The sequence below is a fragment of the Echinops telfairi genome, unplaced genomic scaffold (genome assembly GCF_000313985.2).
Source record: "Echinops telfairi isolate 266 unplaced genomic scaffold, ASM31398v2 ScPeMD7_23;HRSCAF=83, whole genome shotgun sequence".
NCBI classification, from domain to species: domain Eukaryota; kingdom Metazoa; phylum Chordata; class Mammalia; order Afrosoricida; family Tenrecidae; genus Echinops; species Echinops telfairi.
The window spans coordinates 28,653,402-28,670,838 of record NW_022103920.1 but is presented as its reverse complement, the minus strand read 5'-3'; the positions used below and the strand labels follow the sequence as shown (position 1 = coordinate 28,670,838).

General features: G+C 44.3%; 1 protein-coding gene across 1 annotated transcript in view; it reads left to right on the top strand.

Annotated features, from left to right (window-relative positions):
• Window positions 1–17,437, top strand: part of MET (MET proto-oncogene, receptor tyrosine kinase) — a 146,435-nt gene that overhangs the window by 35,723 nt on the left and 93,275 nt on the right. The window contains exon 2 of the mRNA XM_004707767.2: window positions 5,139–6,346. Within this exon, the coding sequence (XP_004707824.1) occupies window positions 5,153–6,346 (1,194 nt within the window). The 5' untranslated portion in view covers window positions 5,139–5,152. The remainder of the gene's footprint in view (window positions 1–5,138; window positions 6,347–17,437) is intronic.

Here is a 17,437-nt window from a genome sequence, read left to right as displayed (position 1 = left end):
CCCACTGAGGAGGTGGACAAATGACCTGAACAGAAGTTTCACAAGGGCAGAAATCCAAATGGCCAGTAAACATTTGAGAAAATGTTCCTCATTGTTAGCCATAAGATAAATGCAAATTAAAACAACAATGAGATACCACCTAACACCTTCAAAGATAGCCCAATTAAAAAAAAACAGAAAGCAACAAGTGTTGGAGGGGCTGTGGTGAGATAGGAACTCTCATCCACTGCTGGTGGACCTATAGGTATATACAGCCACTATGGAAATCGATTTGGCGATATCTAAAACAGATGGAAATTGAGCTATCATACAACCTAGCAATCCTCCTACTGGGCATCTACCCAGAAGAAGCAAGAAACAAACCAAAGGCAGACCGCTGTGCTCCAGTGTTCATCGAGGCACAGTGCACAATTGCAAGGAGTTGGAAACAACCTAAATTTCCATCAACTGACTATTGGATTTAAAAACTGAGGTGCATACATACAGTTGGGTTCTACGCATCACTAAAAAGCAGTGATAAACGCATAAAGCACATCACCTCACAAGAATAACTGGAGGAAATTGTGCTAACCAAAGTAAGCCAAGCACAAAAGGACAAGTACAACATGAGTCAGCTGTGAGGTACGCTTAAAAAAAATGCAAAAAGAGCACAGGGAAAAAGCTACTGTCTACAAACATTCCTGGGGTGAGGACCAGGTAGTATGGCAGAGGCCAGATCAAATCCAGGGACACATATGGTAGCCAACTAAAAAGAAGGGGGGTGGGAAGACATGGGTAGTGGGGGAACAGGGCACTAACCCACCCAAGGGGAGGTATTGTTTATATCTCCATAGGGAAAGAGGGACCAGACTTCAACCCAGTGCTCCAAGATGTGAATGCAACATACCAGCATGAAGCAGGGAACCAGTAGAGAGGTCTGAGGGGCCGGCCCCAATCCCAACTACGTGGACAGCCTCCCCTCCACCCAGAAGAATTTACTTCAGAGGACAACACTGAAGCTACAGCTCAGGGAGAGGAACATGTCTGATCAGAGCACACAGGAGCAAATGAAGGGGGAGGAAGAGAGAGTGGAGCACATCCTGGCCCACTAAGTCTTGAGGAAGATATCCCTGCTCAGAGAAGCCAATCCACAGAGAGGACCATATGGCCGGCCCCACTGCAAGACATGACATCCCTCACTGACTCATAGCCCTACAGGGGACAACACTGGAGACACAGTGTGGGAACTGCATCCAATCTGACCCCACCACACAGAGGCAAAACACTAGGTGTGCAACAGAACAGCAAGGGGAGTAGAGCAAGGATTTCCCAAGGGAATACCAAAAATAGACTTTGGGGTCAGGACGTGGCACCCCATCAGACTCAACCGGAAAATACTCTTAAAGGTCAACAAACAGACCTTGAACTTTCTACAGGCTTTTCTTTTTTTGTCACTGGTTTTTGTTGTTTTGTTTTGTTGCTTTGTTCTCCTCTGTCTTGTTTTTTGTGCATATTATTGTCTCTGCAGGTCTATCTAGATAAGATAGGTGGGATAAATAATCTGGAGGGAGAAACAACAGAACCGATAGTTCTGAGGGGACATAGGAGAGGGGGAAAGGAAGTGGGTGTTAACCAACCCAGGGACAGGGGAACAACAAGTGATCCAAAAGCAGTGGTGAGGATGGTATAGGAGGCCTGGTAAGGCAATGTAACAGAGAGGAATAACTGAAACCCAAATGAAGGCTGAGTGTGATAGTGGTACAAGAGGAAAGTAGAAGGAAATAGAGGAAAGAACTAGGAGGCAAAGAGCATTTATAGAGGTCTAAATACAGGCAAGTACATATGTAGTATATTTATAGATGATGAAATGCCAGTTTAATATTAAGGTAGCAGATGGACATGTGCATCCACTCAAGTAATCCCTCAATACAAGAACACTTTGTTCTATTAAACTGGCATTTCATGATGCTTACCTTCCCAACACGATCGCTGAAGACAAAGAGAGTGCATAAGCAAGTGTGGTTAAGAAAGCTGATAGAGCCCAGCTATCAAAAGATATAGCATCTGGGGTCTTAAAGGCTTGAAGATGAACAAGCGGCCATCTAGCTCAGAAGCAACAAAGCCCACATGGAAGAAGCACACCAGCCTGTGTGATCATGAAGTGTCGAAGGGATCAGGTATCAGGCATCAAAGAACAAAAAATCATATCATTGTGAATGAGGGGGAGTGCATTGTGGGGACCCAAAACCCATCTGTAGGCAACTGGACTTCCCCTTACAGAAGGGTCGCGGGGAGGAGACGAGCCCTTCAAGGTGTTGTGTAGCAAGGATGAGACATACAGCTTTCCTCTAGTTCTTTAATGCTCCCTCCCCCACCCCACCCCCACTCCCCCACTATCATGATCCCAATTCTACCTTACAAACCCGGCTAGACCAGAGGATGTACACTGGTACAGCTAGGAACTGGAAACACAGGGAATCCAGTACAGATAAACCAACCTCTCACGACCAGTGGTGAGAGTGGCAATACTGGGAGGGTAGAAGGAAGGTGGGGTAGAAAGGGGGAACTGATCACAAGGATCTCCATGGGGGACAGACAACAAAAGAGTGGCTGAAGGGAGATGTCAGATAGTGAAAGGCATGACAAAATAATAATTTATAAATTATCAAGGGTTCGTGAGAGAGTGGGGCAAGGAGGAAGGGGAAAAAATGAGCCGATTCCAAGGGCTCGAGTAGAAAGAAAATGTTGTGAGAATGATGATGGCAACAAATGTACAAATGTGCTTGACACAATGGATGGATGTATGGATTGTGATAAGAGTTGTACCAGCCCCCAATTAAATGTTTTGAAAAATAAATAAATAAGGTCTCCATGAGTTGGAATCTGCTTGACAGCCGTGGGTTTGGCGTTTTTCTTTGAGTCGTCCCTTCAGTGAAGCATTTGTGCTCTCATTTCACAGTGGCACATCAGAGTAGATGTGAGCTGGTTGCAAGGCAACTTATTTATTCTTTTTCTTCAGCCTGACATCCTCCTGCCAACTCCCTTCATTGTCTAACTCACTCCATGTTTGCACAGGTCACAGACTGCCTGCAGACCCCACCCATTTTAGACATCCAATGTTATTTCTTCTCTTGCCTATCCTTTCTTGTCTATTTGGGGGCTGCGGTTCTGGTTCTGCCCTCATTACTGCCTGTGGCAAAAATCACAGCCTGTCAGCTGGTCTTCCCAGGCTCCTCCTGCCCTAAGTCACTGCGCCTCCAGTCTCAAAGCCTTGCTGGAGAACAGCCATGGCTTGATGTATGATCTTCCAGCTCAGAGCATCAGTGACATTCTGCAGCAGCTTCCCCAAAGCCCCCAACTCCTAGCAAGCAGTGGACTAAGATGAGCTTTGATTTTGGAGTCAGACAGGTTTGCAGTCAATCGCTGGTTATTCTACTTTCTAGCTATGCGACTTTAAACTAGCTTCTTAATAATCATGGTATCATTTATTATATGTCTTATACATTTATCCTATATATAACATACATGTTATGCATATGTAACACATACTATGTTCCAGGTTCATTGCCAGGTACTTGGGATACAGTGGTGAGCCAAAGAGGCACTAATTATCCTTCCTGTCCTGGACCTCACAACATTCCTACCATTCTCTAACTCAAACTCACTTCTAGTGACCCCTTTATATTAAGCCTATTGGACGCAATAGAACTGTTCTCTAGGGTTTCCAAGGCTGTAAATCTTTAGGGAGCACAAGGCCTCATCTTTCTTCTGTAGAGTAGTGGGTGGGTTTGAACTGCTGATGTTGTGGTTAGCAGTCCAACATGTAACACACTATGCCACCAGGGTTCTCTTAAATAGATGTAAATCATGTCTCCCTCCCATGTAGCGTTTGATTCGTGTTACATAGGGGATGATAATGCAAACTACTACATCTGTTGGCATATACATGTTATCTCTCAGCCACGTAGGAGCTTCACTGGAGGTAAGGGGCCATGTCCCATTTCCCATAGTGCAAGCACAGAGCCACGCACAAGAGAGTTGCTCAGTGAATTTTCTTGTGATTTTGTAGACATGGGCTGGTATGTGGCATAACTGTAATATTGAGTAAGTTGTAAAGAGAATCCTTCCATCCTTTCCTAACAGCTGTATGTTTCTTTCCATGAAAAGGGGCGGGGCAACAGTTATTTAGTTGCTAATTATTCTAAGGCCTTTTCTTCCCAAACTACCTTTCTACTCATGGCTATAATAAGTAGAATTCAAAATGCTTATAACGTGTGGATTTAAAGTTTCATAAAACTAAATAACAAATCCCCTCAAGCGTCTTAGTAGAAATATTTTCCTTTCATCAAATAATTGTGTGTTGTATTTTACTTGGTAATGACAGGTTTCTCTCTAAGAAATAGCTCTGGAACTTTAGTCTTGAGGTTTATATTTTATGTTACACATCTTCAGCTCGCTGTTTTTAGACTCCCAGTGATCTCACGTGAAACAAAGTTTTTGCCTGTCTGAAACAATAGCTTCACTACTGCCAAATCCTAACCATACCTTTCCTCCGCCACACGAGATCCTATAAACAGCGTGTGATCATACTGCTTCTAGAATTTATGATTGTTTTCTTCCCAGAGGAAGCTAAATTTAGCCTCCTGGGTCGACATGCTCCCAAGGAAACAAGGCCTGCTGTGATTTCTAGAATACATGGATCCAAACCACAGTTCATTTACTTGACTGAGGAAGCTTAAATGCCAACATGGTCATTAACCACAGATAGTGAACCACATGAAACAACTGGTAAGGGTTTAAGAAAGAAACGTGTTCGGTTCTCATTGGATGGCCACATGACTCGCACCGAGTGGCTCTATGGACTTCACACATGACATTGTTTGCCTCTCAGAATAGGTCCCTAAAATTACTCGTTCGTGGCTGGAGTTCTAAAATTAAACAATGTGAGGCCATGGCCAAACTGCACAATGCATCCTTTTTGTGAACCCAGCCAGGGTTCGGCCTCTGTTTTCACCCCACATGAAAAACATCCAGTTAGGAAGCCCCGTTTCTAATCCTCCTAGCTTTGTGATAGTTCTTGCTATTCCCCCTCCCTCTCCCACCCCCATCCTTGTTTCTACTGCCAATTAAGTGCTCTCACCTTGAATGTGTTTTGGCAGATCACCTCCCCACGATGAAGGCCCCAGCTGCGCTGGCACCTGGCATCCTGGTGCTCCTGTTGACCTTGGTGCAGAAGGGCGGCGGGGAGTGCAGGGAGGCCCTTGCCAAGTCCGAGATGAACGTGAACATGAGGTATCGGCTGCCCAACTTCACCGCGGACACGCCCATCCAGAACGTGGTGGTGCACGAGGGTCACGTGTTCCTGGGCGCCATCAACAGCATCTACGTCCTGCGCGAGCGAGACCTGCAGCAGGTTTCCGAGTACAAGACGGGGCCCGTGTGGGAGCACCCGGACTGCCTGCCCTGCCAGGCCTGCGGCCTCGCGGGCGGCCAGTGGAGAGAGAACGTGAACATGGCCCTGCTGGTGGAAACCTACTACGACGACCAGCTCATCAGCTGCGGCAGCGTCCACCGGGGCACCTGCCAGCGGCACGTGCTGCCCCGCGATAACCCCGCAGACATCCAGGCGGAGGTCCATTGCATGCACTCCCCGCGGGCGGACGAGGACGAGGCCAGCCAGTGTCCCGACTGCGTGGTCAGTGCCCTGGGCACCAAGGTGCTCCTGGCCGAGAAGCAGCGCTTTGTCAACTTCTTTGTGGGCAACACCCTCAATGGCTCCTCGCTCCCAGGCCACGCACTGCATTCCATATCAGTGAGAAGGATCAAGGAGACCCAGGATGGCTTTAAGTTTCTGACAGACAAGTCCTACATCGACGTGCTCCCCGAGTTCCAAGCCTCCTACCCCATTAAGTACATCCACGCCTTCGAAAGCAACCGCTTTATTTACTTTCTCACGGTCCAGCGAGAAACGCTGGACTCGCCGTCCTTCCACACGCGTATCATCAGGTTCTGCTCGGCGGACTCGGGCTTGCACTCCTACATGGAAATGCCCCTGGAGTGCATCCTCACCGAGAAGCGCCGCAAGCGGGCCCTGCGCAGCGAGGTGTTCAACGTGCTGCAGGCCGCGTACGTGGGCAAGCCCGGGGCGCAACTGGCCAAGCAGATCGGCGCCAGCGCCCACGACGACATTCTCTACGGCGTGTTCTCGCAGAGCCGGCCCGACTCGGCCGAGCCCACCGACCGCTCCGCCCTCTGTGCCTTTCCTGTCAAATATGTCGATGAGTTCTTCCATAGGATCGTCAACAAGAACAACGTCAGGTGTCTCCAGCACTTCTACGGGCCCAACCACCTGCACTGCTTTAATCGGGTAAGTCTCCCAGATCGCCCCACTTAGCACCCCTGGAACGCAGCTCCGAATAAGGATTGTTCTAGAAAGGATCACTGAGGTCTGCTGCGTGCCTGGTTTTCAAATAAGCTTTTAAAAGGGTTCATCAAAAATGCATAATAGATCTTTTCTAAGAAATTTTAGAAATTGACCCTTCCTTTAAAAATGAAACCACTAAAGTCGATGTGATCATGAAAAGGGAAAAAACAAAGTGCAGCATTTTTACAATTTGGATTCATTTACATGTTTGCCACACTTGGGGTTTGGGGTTTTTGTATTTTATTTCTCATGCAAGCATGAGGGCGTCTGGTGAGATGAACCCAGATTGTAACATGACCGTCAATCCTGGAAGACACAGTTTTTACGGTTCATGACATGGACAAATTTAGAAGACATTGTGCTCACAAGAGTCAGGTAATCTCATAAAGACCTACGCTGCATAAGATGGTTTTATAGAAAATAAAACTGGTTTTCACACCCAAAGAAGCAGACTTTGAAGGCTATGGGGAACTGGTGGGGGAGAGAGGAGGGAACTTGGGGTCCCCGGTGATAAGGCAGCATACCCAGGGCTTTTCTGGGATCCTGTCTGTATTGTTTCTGGACCTATGCAGTGGTTACCTGGACATTCACTTTCTAAAAATGAATTGAGTTTTGCAACTGTGTTTAGCAGACTTTCTCCTATGCATGATACACGGATTCCATAATAAAAATAAAACAAAAAAACACATTAGGAAAAACCAAAGATAATAAAATTAAACAGCTAAGAGGGGAAAAAAAAACCTCAGTATTTGAGATCCTAAGGCAGCGGTTCCCAACCTGTGGTCATGACCCTTTCACAGGGGTCACCCAATTCATAACAGTAGCAAAATTACAGTTATGAAATAGCAACAAAAATACTTTTATGGTTGCGGCGTCACCACAACATGAGGAACTGTATGAAAGGGTCCCAGCATTAGGAAGGTTGAAAATCACTGACCTAAGGCAATATTTGAATATTTAGAAGAAGATGCTCAAGTTAATGTGTGGACTTTGAAGGCATTTTCTTCACAAGACCCTGTTCTCTTACTCATACAGCCTTGGCCTTAGGTGAAAGAAACAGAACTTAATCTCTTTTGAAGTATTGGCAAATAAAACATTTCTCAAGGACAGTGGCTAATACATTTCTCAGGGACAATGGTGATTCAGGGGTACAAGTCTAACTTATACAGGGGACCCAGGTTCAATTCCTGGTCAGTGCACCTCAATGTAGTCATCATCCAACTGTCAGCCCTCACCCTCCTGGAGGCTAGAGTGTGGCTGAGATGCTAAGCAGGCTTCTGTGGAGCTTCCAGATCAGACTGGGGGAAAGGACCTGGAGATGTACGTCTGAAAAAACAGCCAATAAAGTGCACAAGGGCCCATTCCTGTTGTGTCCATAGTCACCATGTATCAGGGCCCAACTCAATGACTGGTAGCAACACCAGCAGCAACACACTTCTCTAGAAAACCTTGAAAAGTAGAAGTTCTGCTCCCAAATCTTTCCTTTGGTTCTTAAATTTTGAAATAGACTCCTGTGGTAGTTACATACCATATATACTCCAGTATAAGCCGAGTTTTTTCAGCACATTTTAAAAAAATCATTTTCTTGGGGGCTCATTGTTAATGCAGTTTTTGTGGTAAAATTAGGTGCCTCACCTGATATCAGGGCAGGTTATACTTGAGTAAATACGGTAATCTGGTGTCAACTTGAAACTATTAAGCGTGAAAGGGTGGAGGTTAACTTGTCAATCAGGTTGCAGCTTGATGACCTCATTTGGAGGTGCTACGGAGATAAATAGCTCACAGGGTGAGGCAGAGAACTAACTACAGCAGCAGCATGCATGCTCCAGCATGCTCTGATCACCAGAGAGCAAGAGAGAGGGGCGGGCTTTGCAGGAGGGGCCATTTATCTTTTTGCCCTCTAATCAAACTGCAACCTGATTAATCCCACATGTTCCTATTGGCCAGGTTTGCACAGTTCTTAAATAGACATGTATCTACCAAGTTCTAGTTTGGCACTTTTTACCTGGTTTTTATTTGATATTTATAAATGCAAATATTTGTGGTTGTTGGTTATTTGTATTTTCAGAGGAGGTGTTAGGAAAATTCTTGGTTGCTTTGAATTAGATATTGTATAGGCAGTATGAAAAATATCTGTCTCATTGTCTTTAAGAATCTGTAGGTGAGTCGGAAGTGGTACTTAATGGTTGTTAACCTGGTGGATAGAAGGTTCCATTTGGGCTACTAACTGAAAAGTTATCAATTCAAAACCACTAAGTGCTCCTCAGGAGAGAGATGAAACTATGTACTCCCGTAAAGAGTTACAGTCTTGGAAACCCACTGGGCAGCTGTATTCTGTTCTATATGGTCACTGTGGGTCACAATCGATGGTGAGTTTGGCTTTGTTTCTATGCAAGGAAAGACTGGAAGCCTTTTCTATGATGTAAAAGCTGCTTAGGCAGCAAGGGAAGGTGGTTGTGATGAAGAATCTGTTGCAAGCAGGGGTTGATTCAACCCTTTCATACTGAAAGCAGATTTACAGATATTAAAGGGCAAGTATTATGTGTCCGTAAATCAGATGTTCTTAACCAAGGGACTACCTGTAAAGTCTTTGATTTGCTAGCTACCTCATATACCCGAGAATTCACACTGCTTGACATCAGTTCCAGGCACCTGGCATCAGTTCCAGGCACCTGGTACCAGAGGAAGAGCACCATATTCAGGTTATTATGGCCAATGATTGCCTCTGTTTGAACAGAGGACCTGGCTCTTCCTCCTAACTCCATTGCTACTTGTGATCATAGCTAAAGGTACCATTAGTAGAGTTTCTCTAAGGACCATCTGACTTTTGGAAAGCCATGTCTTGTTCACTATAGCACTTGTCAATCGAAGCTTATAATTGCAAACAGGAAAAACAGTAAAGATGTTCTCAATAATTTGCAGAGAGGAATTAAGGTCATATGCATTTAGAAACATGTAAGTCACTTTTGCTGGATTTAAATGTCTGGAATAATTCCACGGATGGAAGTTCTAGGTAGCAACTTTTTTGTGAAGCAAGAAACATATTGTAGAGAAGATAAAATTATCTTTTAGTGAATTAAAGTCATAAACTCCTCCTTCCCAAGTTCTATGAATATGCATAATATATGCACATAGTCATCCAACTAAAATGTATTTCCCCCTGAGTGTCTGGTATTGCTGTGAGGTAAGCGCAGGGCGGCTACCAGCTAGGTTGGCAGTTTACACCTGCTGTGGGAGGTAGGTGAAATTATCTGCTCCTATACAGATGTATAGCCTCATAAACCCTACATAGGGTTGCTGTGAGTTGGAATTCCTTCTATAGCAGTGGATTAGGGTTTGTTTTGTTTTGTTTTTGTTTATCTTGTGTTTAATAAGTCCTGGTGGTGTAATGTTGACGCCCTGGGTTTCTAACCTCAAGGTCAGCTGTTCAAAACCACAAGCCAGCTCTGAAGGAGAAAGACTGGACTTTCTATTCCCATAAATGTTTACACTCTTGGAAACTCATGGGGGCAATTCTACCTTGCCCTCCAGGATCACTGTGTTCTGGCTCTGACATGCTGGCTGTGAGTGCGTTGTTGGTTAACATATGTTACCAACTCTGTAATGGAGTGTCTCATGAGGTTGACCTTGACCCTTTTCTTAATGAGAAGATATAAAAAGAAAAGGAAACGCAAGGACTTTCAGGAACCTGGAATTAGAAAATAAAACATACTATTCATATTATTACAGAAAACACTTCTCCTGCAACCAGTAAGTTGCTTCAAAAACTTTTAAAGACTCGTTTAGGAATTTCCCCAGGACTTTTAGAGCACATGCCTTTGCCATTTAAATCTTGCTCTGTTAAACATTCAAAAGACACTATGACTTACCAGGGTATGCCGATACCTTATCTGATTGTTGTATTTTGTACTCTTTCAGCTACCAATGTGAAATTGCCTACATCAATGCTAGAAATTCTCAAAACACATTTCAACTTTATCTTACCCCTTTGATTTTAGTGTCCAATGGGAACAAAAAGGCAGGATTTTCAGTGAAATTCAGGCCAGTTTTAATTCCCCAAAAGGAAAAAAAATGCGCCCAATACACTAGCCACACCTGAAAGCGTTATCACTCCCATCGCAAAAATTCTTCTGGGAAACAAGATGGACCTTGCCAACATAGTCTTCTTACGAGAGAAGCCGACTTTTGCACTGGCCCAATGCCACAGAGACAAATACCTTTAAACCCCCTATTTAGTAGCCTGTTTGTCTTCGCTGGCTTCTGAAGACCACGTTTCTTCTGGCACTGAGACTACATACATGCTCGGTTTTCGTATTCCTCATCCACAGAAGACATCAGGTTGTTCCCATAATCAGCACTTAATTATTTCCCAGCTTCCTCTTAAAATGAAGGCACCTGGAGATATTATTCATACGAAAACAAAGTGATTTGCAAAATCACACTAGTTGGGAAAGACTAAACAATGAGATGATTCAATTTTTTGGTCTTGGCAAGTCTACTTGGCAAGACATGAGGTGACCCTTCTAGAAATTTCTTGAAATTGAGTTTTGTTTTCTTTGTTTTGTTTTGTTTTTCCTATTTTTGGCATAAAATATTGTGAAGAGATATGCATATTATAGTTTTGTTACTGACATCGCTGATTAATCGTGTGCAAAGATAAGTCAAAAAGTATTGCTATAAAACCACAGAAACTGTTGTTAAAGTGTAAAGCTGTAGTTTCCCTACATATCCTCTAGAGCAGTGGTTCTCAACCTTCCTAATGCCGTGGCCCTTTCATACAGTTCCCCATGTTGTGGTCACCACCAACCATAAAATTATTTTCGTTGCTACTTCATAACTGTCATTTTGCTACTGTTATGAATCGTCATGTAAATATCTGATATGCAGGATGTATTTTCATTCTTATAAATTGAACATAAAGCATAGTGATTAATAACAAAACAATATGTAATTATATATTGTGAAATATTTATTTCTAATTGCAAATAAATGAAATTTTGTCTTGAAGTATGGTGTAGCATGGGTAATAGTCTTCACACCAGGTACTCGTAGGTGGGTGTATCTGCATGTGGGCGGATCCGCCTGGAGACAGATAGAGGAGTGGTGTCTCCATTCCTAAGACCATCAGAAATATGTGTTTTCCGATGATCTTAGACGACTCCTGTGAAAGGGTCTTTCGGCCCCCAAAGGGGTCATGCCCCACAGGTTGAGAACCACTGCTCTGGACTCTATGTACTTCAGAAGGCAGGGTTGCCATTTCTCTGACTCTTCCCTGAAGAATCCTGCAGCATTTAAGATGCATGATGTTGAAATGTCAGTTCAGGCTGCCTTGAGGGACTCGAATCATGTTCTTTTTAAGTGTTTTTGAGTTTGGGGGTACAAAAAGGTCCTAAGGGGCAAGATCGAGGCTGCGGGACGGATGGGGTAATGGTTCCCAGTGAAATTCTTGCAGGACAGCCAGTGCTACCCCTGATGAATGAGGATGTGCAAAATTATTTGACGCAACTTAGCTGGCCCATTTCTCCCCATACAATTGTTCGTTTTTTGAAACTTCCGACCTAATTAGCTCCATGATCGTCTTGTGTCCGTTGTGAAAAATCAGTTAAGATTATCCTTTTGGAATCCGAAAGAACAGTTGCCATAAACTTCGGAGCCAGCTGCTCCACCTTGAATTTCACGGGCTGAGCAGATCCTCGTGGGAACCACTGTTTTGATTGGACCCTAACAATACTGACACGGGTACTACAGAGAAACTTACCTGCGGCCGTGCACTGATCGCAGAGACGTGTGTAAACACATTTTGTTCAGAACACTCCTGGGCGTGTGTGAACTGGCGATGCTTTTTGACTTTCCCCCGTAGGTGGACCAGTGACAGCAGTAACTTTACCTTTAGGCTTCAGCCCAGGCCACAGTGTGCAGGCACAGAAGGGGGTTTCTGACCTCTAGGGCTTCCATCACTGTGCTGTAAACCTGTTTCTGATGCCGTTTCAGGCTGGGAGAGTAGCAGAAAGGGGCCTTATAAATTCTCCAGGGTCCACCAGCTGCATCAGCCCTGCCTTGTCATCACGGTCTCAATGGTAAAAGCTGCTGGCCCTTCCCAGGCTGCGTAGACCCCGAGAGAGCTCACCCAGAGCATGCATCCATCCCGCTGCTGGTGCTGCCTTGTCCCTCTGTGGGCATGCAGACCCCGAGGGCCGGGTATCCACCCCAAGCCCACGCCTGCTTCCAGAATGCCAGCTTCTCACCAGAGTCCTCACCCAAGTGACCTAGATCAGCCACCAGCAGTCCATTTCTCATCATAGACACGAGGAAATTTATTTTTATTCCGATAATAGGAATGCAGAGCAAGATGTTTAAAGAGTTGGCATAATACCCTACAAAGGGAGTTCCCAAATTTTTCATGATCTTCTCATGCCACGCCACTAGGAACTTTTGGGGCTTCCACATAGCATCCGTGACTTTAACACAACCCCAGATATTATCATGTCCTCGTGTCCCTGCTGAGGGGTCTGTCAAGCAAACCAAAAAAAATGTGTAAGATGTGTGTGTAACTTTGGGATGTAGAGGAAGTAGTTAAGCGTCTGCTTCGGATATTTAAGTTATTTCTTTATACATGCTTATTGAAGATCACAACATGTCACTTCCCACTCACTTTTCATGAGACGCTTCTGTGCAGACTTTTCCCATGCACCTTCCGCGTTGCCAGCAGCTCGCGGGAGGCCTTTGGAGTCCTCTGCCAGTGTTCTGAAGCACATCACCTTCACCTAGACGTCTCTGGAGTCTCACCGCCCTTTGTCCCTGGAAACTGTTAGAAGCCACAGGCACTCCTGCCTGTGCGAGAGACTAGGTTGTTACACCAGTCGTTCTGAAAGTGTATCGGCACAATGCCACCATCATGCATTGCTTCTAAAAGCGATTCTTGAAATGACTGCTTGCAGGAACTTCCAACTCTTGAAACTATGAGATTGTTTTCACACATACACCCACGAGTAATGATGAAATCTGCTTTAAATTTCTTTAGCTCCTTCTTTAACCATTCCTCAGATGACCTCTATTAGTGTCGTCCATAAAAACTGAGCAGAACTGATCCTAAGTCAGCTTATTACTTTATAAAATAAAGTAATTTAGAACATGTCCTATAGTCTGGAGGTTTTGTATGTGGTGGGAGGAGGGAAGACTTCATTTTATATGTGGGATTAAACAGTATTAAAAAGACAGTTAATTTTAAACAAAATGACTGGAATTTCCAACCGGAGTGTTATAGCCAGGGATTTATTAGCATGACAATATTCAGAGAAAATGTAGAATCAGTATACATTGGCCTGGTTGTTACAAATGAGAATTAACTTCTCCCCCCTGGGATTTTGCCCACCTCTTTCCCAGTACCTCCTCTCTTCTGTTTACCTATCTATCTATCTACCTATCTATCTATTCAGCCATCAATCCACCTATCTATCCATCCACCCATTCATTTTGTTAATATTGAATAAAGGAATTTTTTTCCCTAAACCTCCTGTCAGTAGTGATTCGGCTCCCTAAATTATACTTAATTACAAGAAATAGGATAGTATGTTTTAATTTAATTTATTTATTTTCCTATTTTAATCGAATTAGCTTTATTTCTTATTTAATTTTTTTAACAACAACAACACAAAGCAAATGCGTATATGTACCAGGAGAGGGCTTTGGCCTGGTCCTGACAAAGAAGCTCTGTCATTGTCAACGGCATCGGCACAGACAGAGAGAAACAGTGCCTCCAGGGCTGCCTGTGTGAGTGTTCTCCAGGGGGTGCTCACTGAAAGCAGGTGCTCTGTCAAGCAGTCAGGGCGAACAACATCAGGAAGGTTAGTCAGCAGGGAGCGGCTTCCACAGAAACCTGTGGCTACAGTGTGGAAACTGGCATCAACTCACGGTCTTCTCATTCTCTCCATTTTCTGTAATTTCCTCTTCTTTTCTTCTGTTTTTTTTCTTTTTTTCTGGAAGATGCTATTTCAGTAAAACTGAAGTTCTCTGATGCTTTCACTAAGGCCATCAAGCATCCTTCTTTGACGCAAATTGATATTCTTCTGGACACCAGCATTTCTGCCCAACAATTCCGATCCGTCTCACTTATCATATAGGCCTTCTTAATCATCTGGCCCTGCTCCATGTCCAGTCCTGTCATCTCCAAGGCCACCCAGGCCATCCACTGAGCCACACTCTCCCCCGGTGCTTTGGCTGCGCCTCCTTTGCAGACACCTCGGGCCCAGAACCCCCACCCATACCTCGGGACAGCTTGGAGCGCACACAGCCGCCTGGCACCACTCAGTATGAGCCACGATAGCCCCAGAATAATACATTTGTGAAAAATTTTTAATCAAAGTGGAAATTTTAAAAAGACTCTTGAACTATCTCTTACTCAGAAATTACAATTACCACTCATACACACACACACACACACAAACCCTCACTGCCATTGTGATTCCAACTCACAGTAACCCTGTGAGACGGAGGAGAACTGCCCTGTGAGTTCCTGACACTGTAATTCTTTATGGAAGTAGAAAGCCTCATCTCCCTCCCGTGGAGCAGCTGCAAGGTTCAAACTGCTGACCTTGTGGTTAGTAGCCCAATGTGTAACCCATTAAGTCACCAGAGCTCCTAAAATGATCACCTTACCCCATTATCCTTGCAGTCCTGTTATCAAGGTTTTTCTGTGTAAGAAGAAAAGGAACTTATAACAGATACGTTCACGATACGTTGGTCCTTCAGTGACCTACCATTGATCAGTGCAGGGGGCATGGACTTCGGTGTTATACTAGAGCACACATCGTGCTTGGGTCCCACAGGCTGTGTGGCCCCTGCTATGGAACCCTGCTACTTGGCCTCCTCGTCTGTAACATGCTGATAGCACCTGCTCACAAGGCTGTGTGAAAATTTGGGGCAGTGTATTAAAATACTTGGCACGATCAGAAAAAGGAGCCCGGTGGCACAGTAGGTTACAAGTTGGGCTGCTTACCACAAGATCAGCAGTTCAAAACCAGCAGCCTCCCCACAGAAAAAAGACAAACTTTCTACTCCTGGAAAGAGTAACAGTCTTGGAAACCCACAGGGGCAGTTCTACCCTGTCCTACAGAGTGACTGTGAGTTGAAATCGACTCTCGAGCAGTAAAGTTTGGTTTTTTGGTGGGACAGGACAGAGCACCAGAAATACAGCTCTTTGGGAAATAGCACGGCCTACCTATGGGAAAGGGATGTAAGAGAACTCTGAGAGCTAATCAAAACTCTGCCATTGCTACATGTAGGGAAACGAGAGCATTATATAACTTCTAGCCCATTCCCCTGGCTGCTGGACTATGGGACAAGTGGGATTATATTAGTCCTTGATAAAGAATTAGTAGGGGCCTTGGTGGTGTAGTGGCTACTCCTTGGGCTGCTAACCACAAGGTCAGCAGTTTGAAACCACCAGCTGCTCTTCAGGAGACGGACTAGGCTTTCTGCTTCCTTAAAGAGTGACAGTCTCAGAAACCCACGGGTTTCTGCCCTGTGCTATGAGCTGTCTCCACTCTATGCCAGGGTCAGAGTAAGTAGAAGCCGTTTCTATTCTAAGGAGTATTTGTAGAGAGAGAGATAGGCAAACTTCAGTTGTCGGGTGGTTACCGGAGGAGGCATATGCTGACGCTGTTCAGGTGAGGGCCTTTCACTTCCTTCACTACCTGGTATGAGTAACCTGCTTCCAGTGTAGCTGACAACCTTCCTAAGATGGAATCATTAAGAAAGGCGGGGAGGAGAGAGTGGGAGGTAGGGAGAAGACAATTGAATCAAAGTTGTTCTACAGGCCAGCGAGGTTTGAGACATGCTCTGACCCAACCCCCAGCTTTCAATTCTGCGGGACCCAGGGCACTTCAAGATGTTACGCTGATGTGCCCAGGTCCTATTTTGCTGTCATTTAAGAAGTTGTTGTTAATACCGCTGTAGAAAAAGCCACCTCGTACATTGTTTGTATCAAACTTCCTTCTTTTTAAATATCGTGTCTACTCAATTCAAAGAGTAGCCAACTGCTTCCCAAACTAGAGGAAATTTGAAGTCGTAATTTTCCATCTCTGTTTTAAAGAGTGCCAGAGTTCAAAGGTTACGGGGGCAGAACCATCAGAGGAAGAAGTCTAATGATCAGAGCCATTTTGAAGGAGAGCAAGCATCAAAACAAGAAGCGAGGAAGAAATCTTGAAGCTCAGGCAGGAGAGTCAGCCTCTAAAGTGAGGCTTCTCGATTACTACTATAAAGATGATAGATGAGTAAAATTGGGTTAGGATTTAAGTTGTAATGGAAGAAAATAATTACAGTCTTCCATCAGGAGACCGCAAGGATCATTATTGATCTCTCCTCCTCAGGGCATGTCTTGCAATATTTAATAAAATAAACAAAGATTTATAACTCTTGATAGGCCATATATCTATAATCTCCCACACCATTTGAACTGTGAATTTGGAGGCAACGTTACAAATAACATCCATGTAATTACACTGGTTTGGCATGTCTTATTTAAACAATCTAGCACTCCCAAGAGAATGCATTTGGTATTAGGGATAAAAAATGTGAAGCCTGATTTCAGGGTTGTTGTTTTTTTAACATCCTATGCCCAGAAATGAGAAAATATTATCCTGTATGAAAAAATGCTGTTGCGGATTCTTTATAGTTGATATTAGACTATCCTCCAATCCTGAAAAATTAGGTCTCTTGGCCAGATGCCGGTGTAATAGCTACCACAGAAAAATCTTTTAAGAAAGAAAATCCTTGAGAGATTATTTAATTTGCTACTTTAAAAAAAATCTTGATAGAAAATCATTAATTTCACATTCAATTCCTGTTCCTTCTAACAGACTCCTTTATTCTCTTCCAGGCAAGGATTGCTGTTGCTGCTTCCTAACTTACTGTTTAGAGGCTCCCAGCCACCTACCTCTCTCTCTCTCTCTCTCTCTCTCTCTCTCTCACACACACACACACACACACACACACACACACACACGTGGTATCTTGCATTTTTCCTAACATAATATC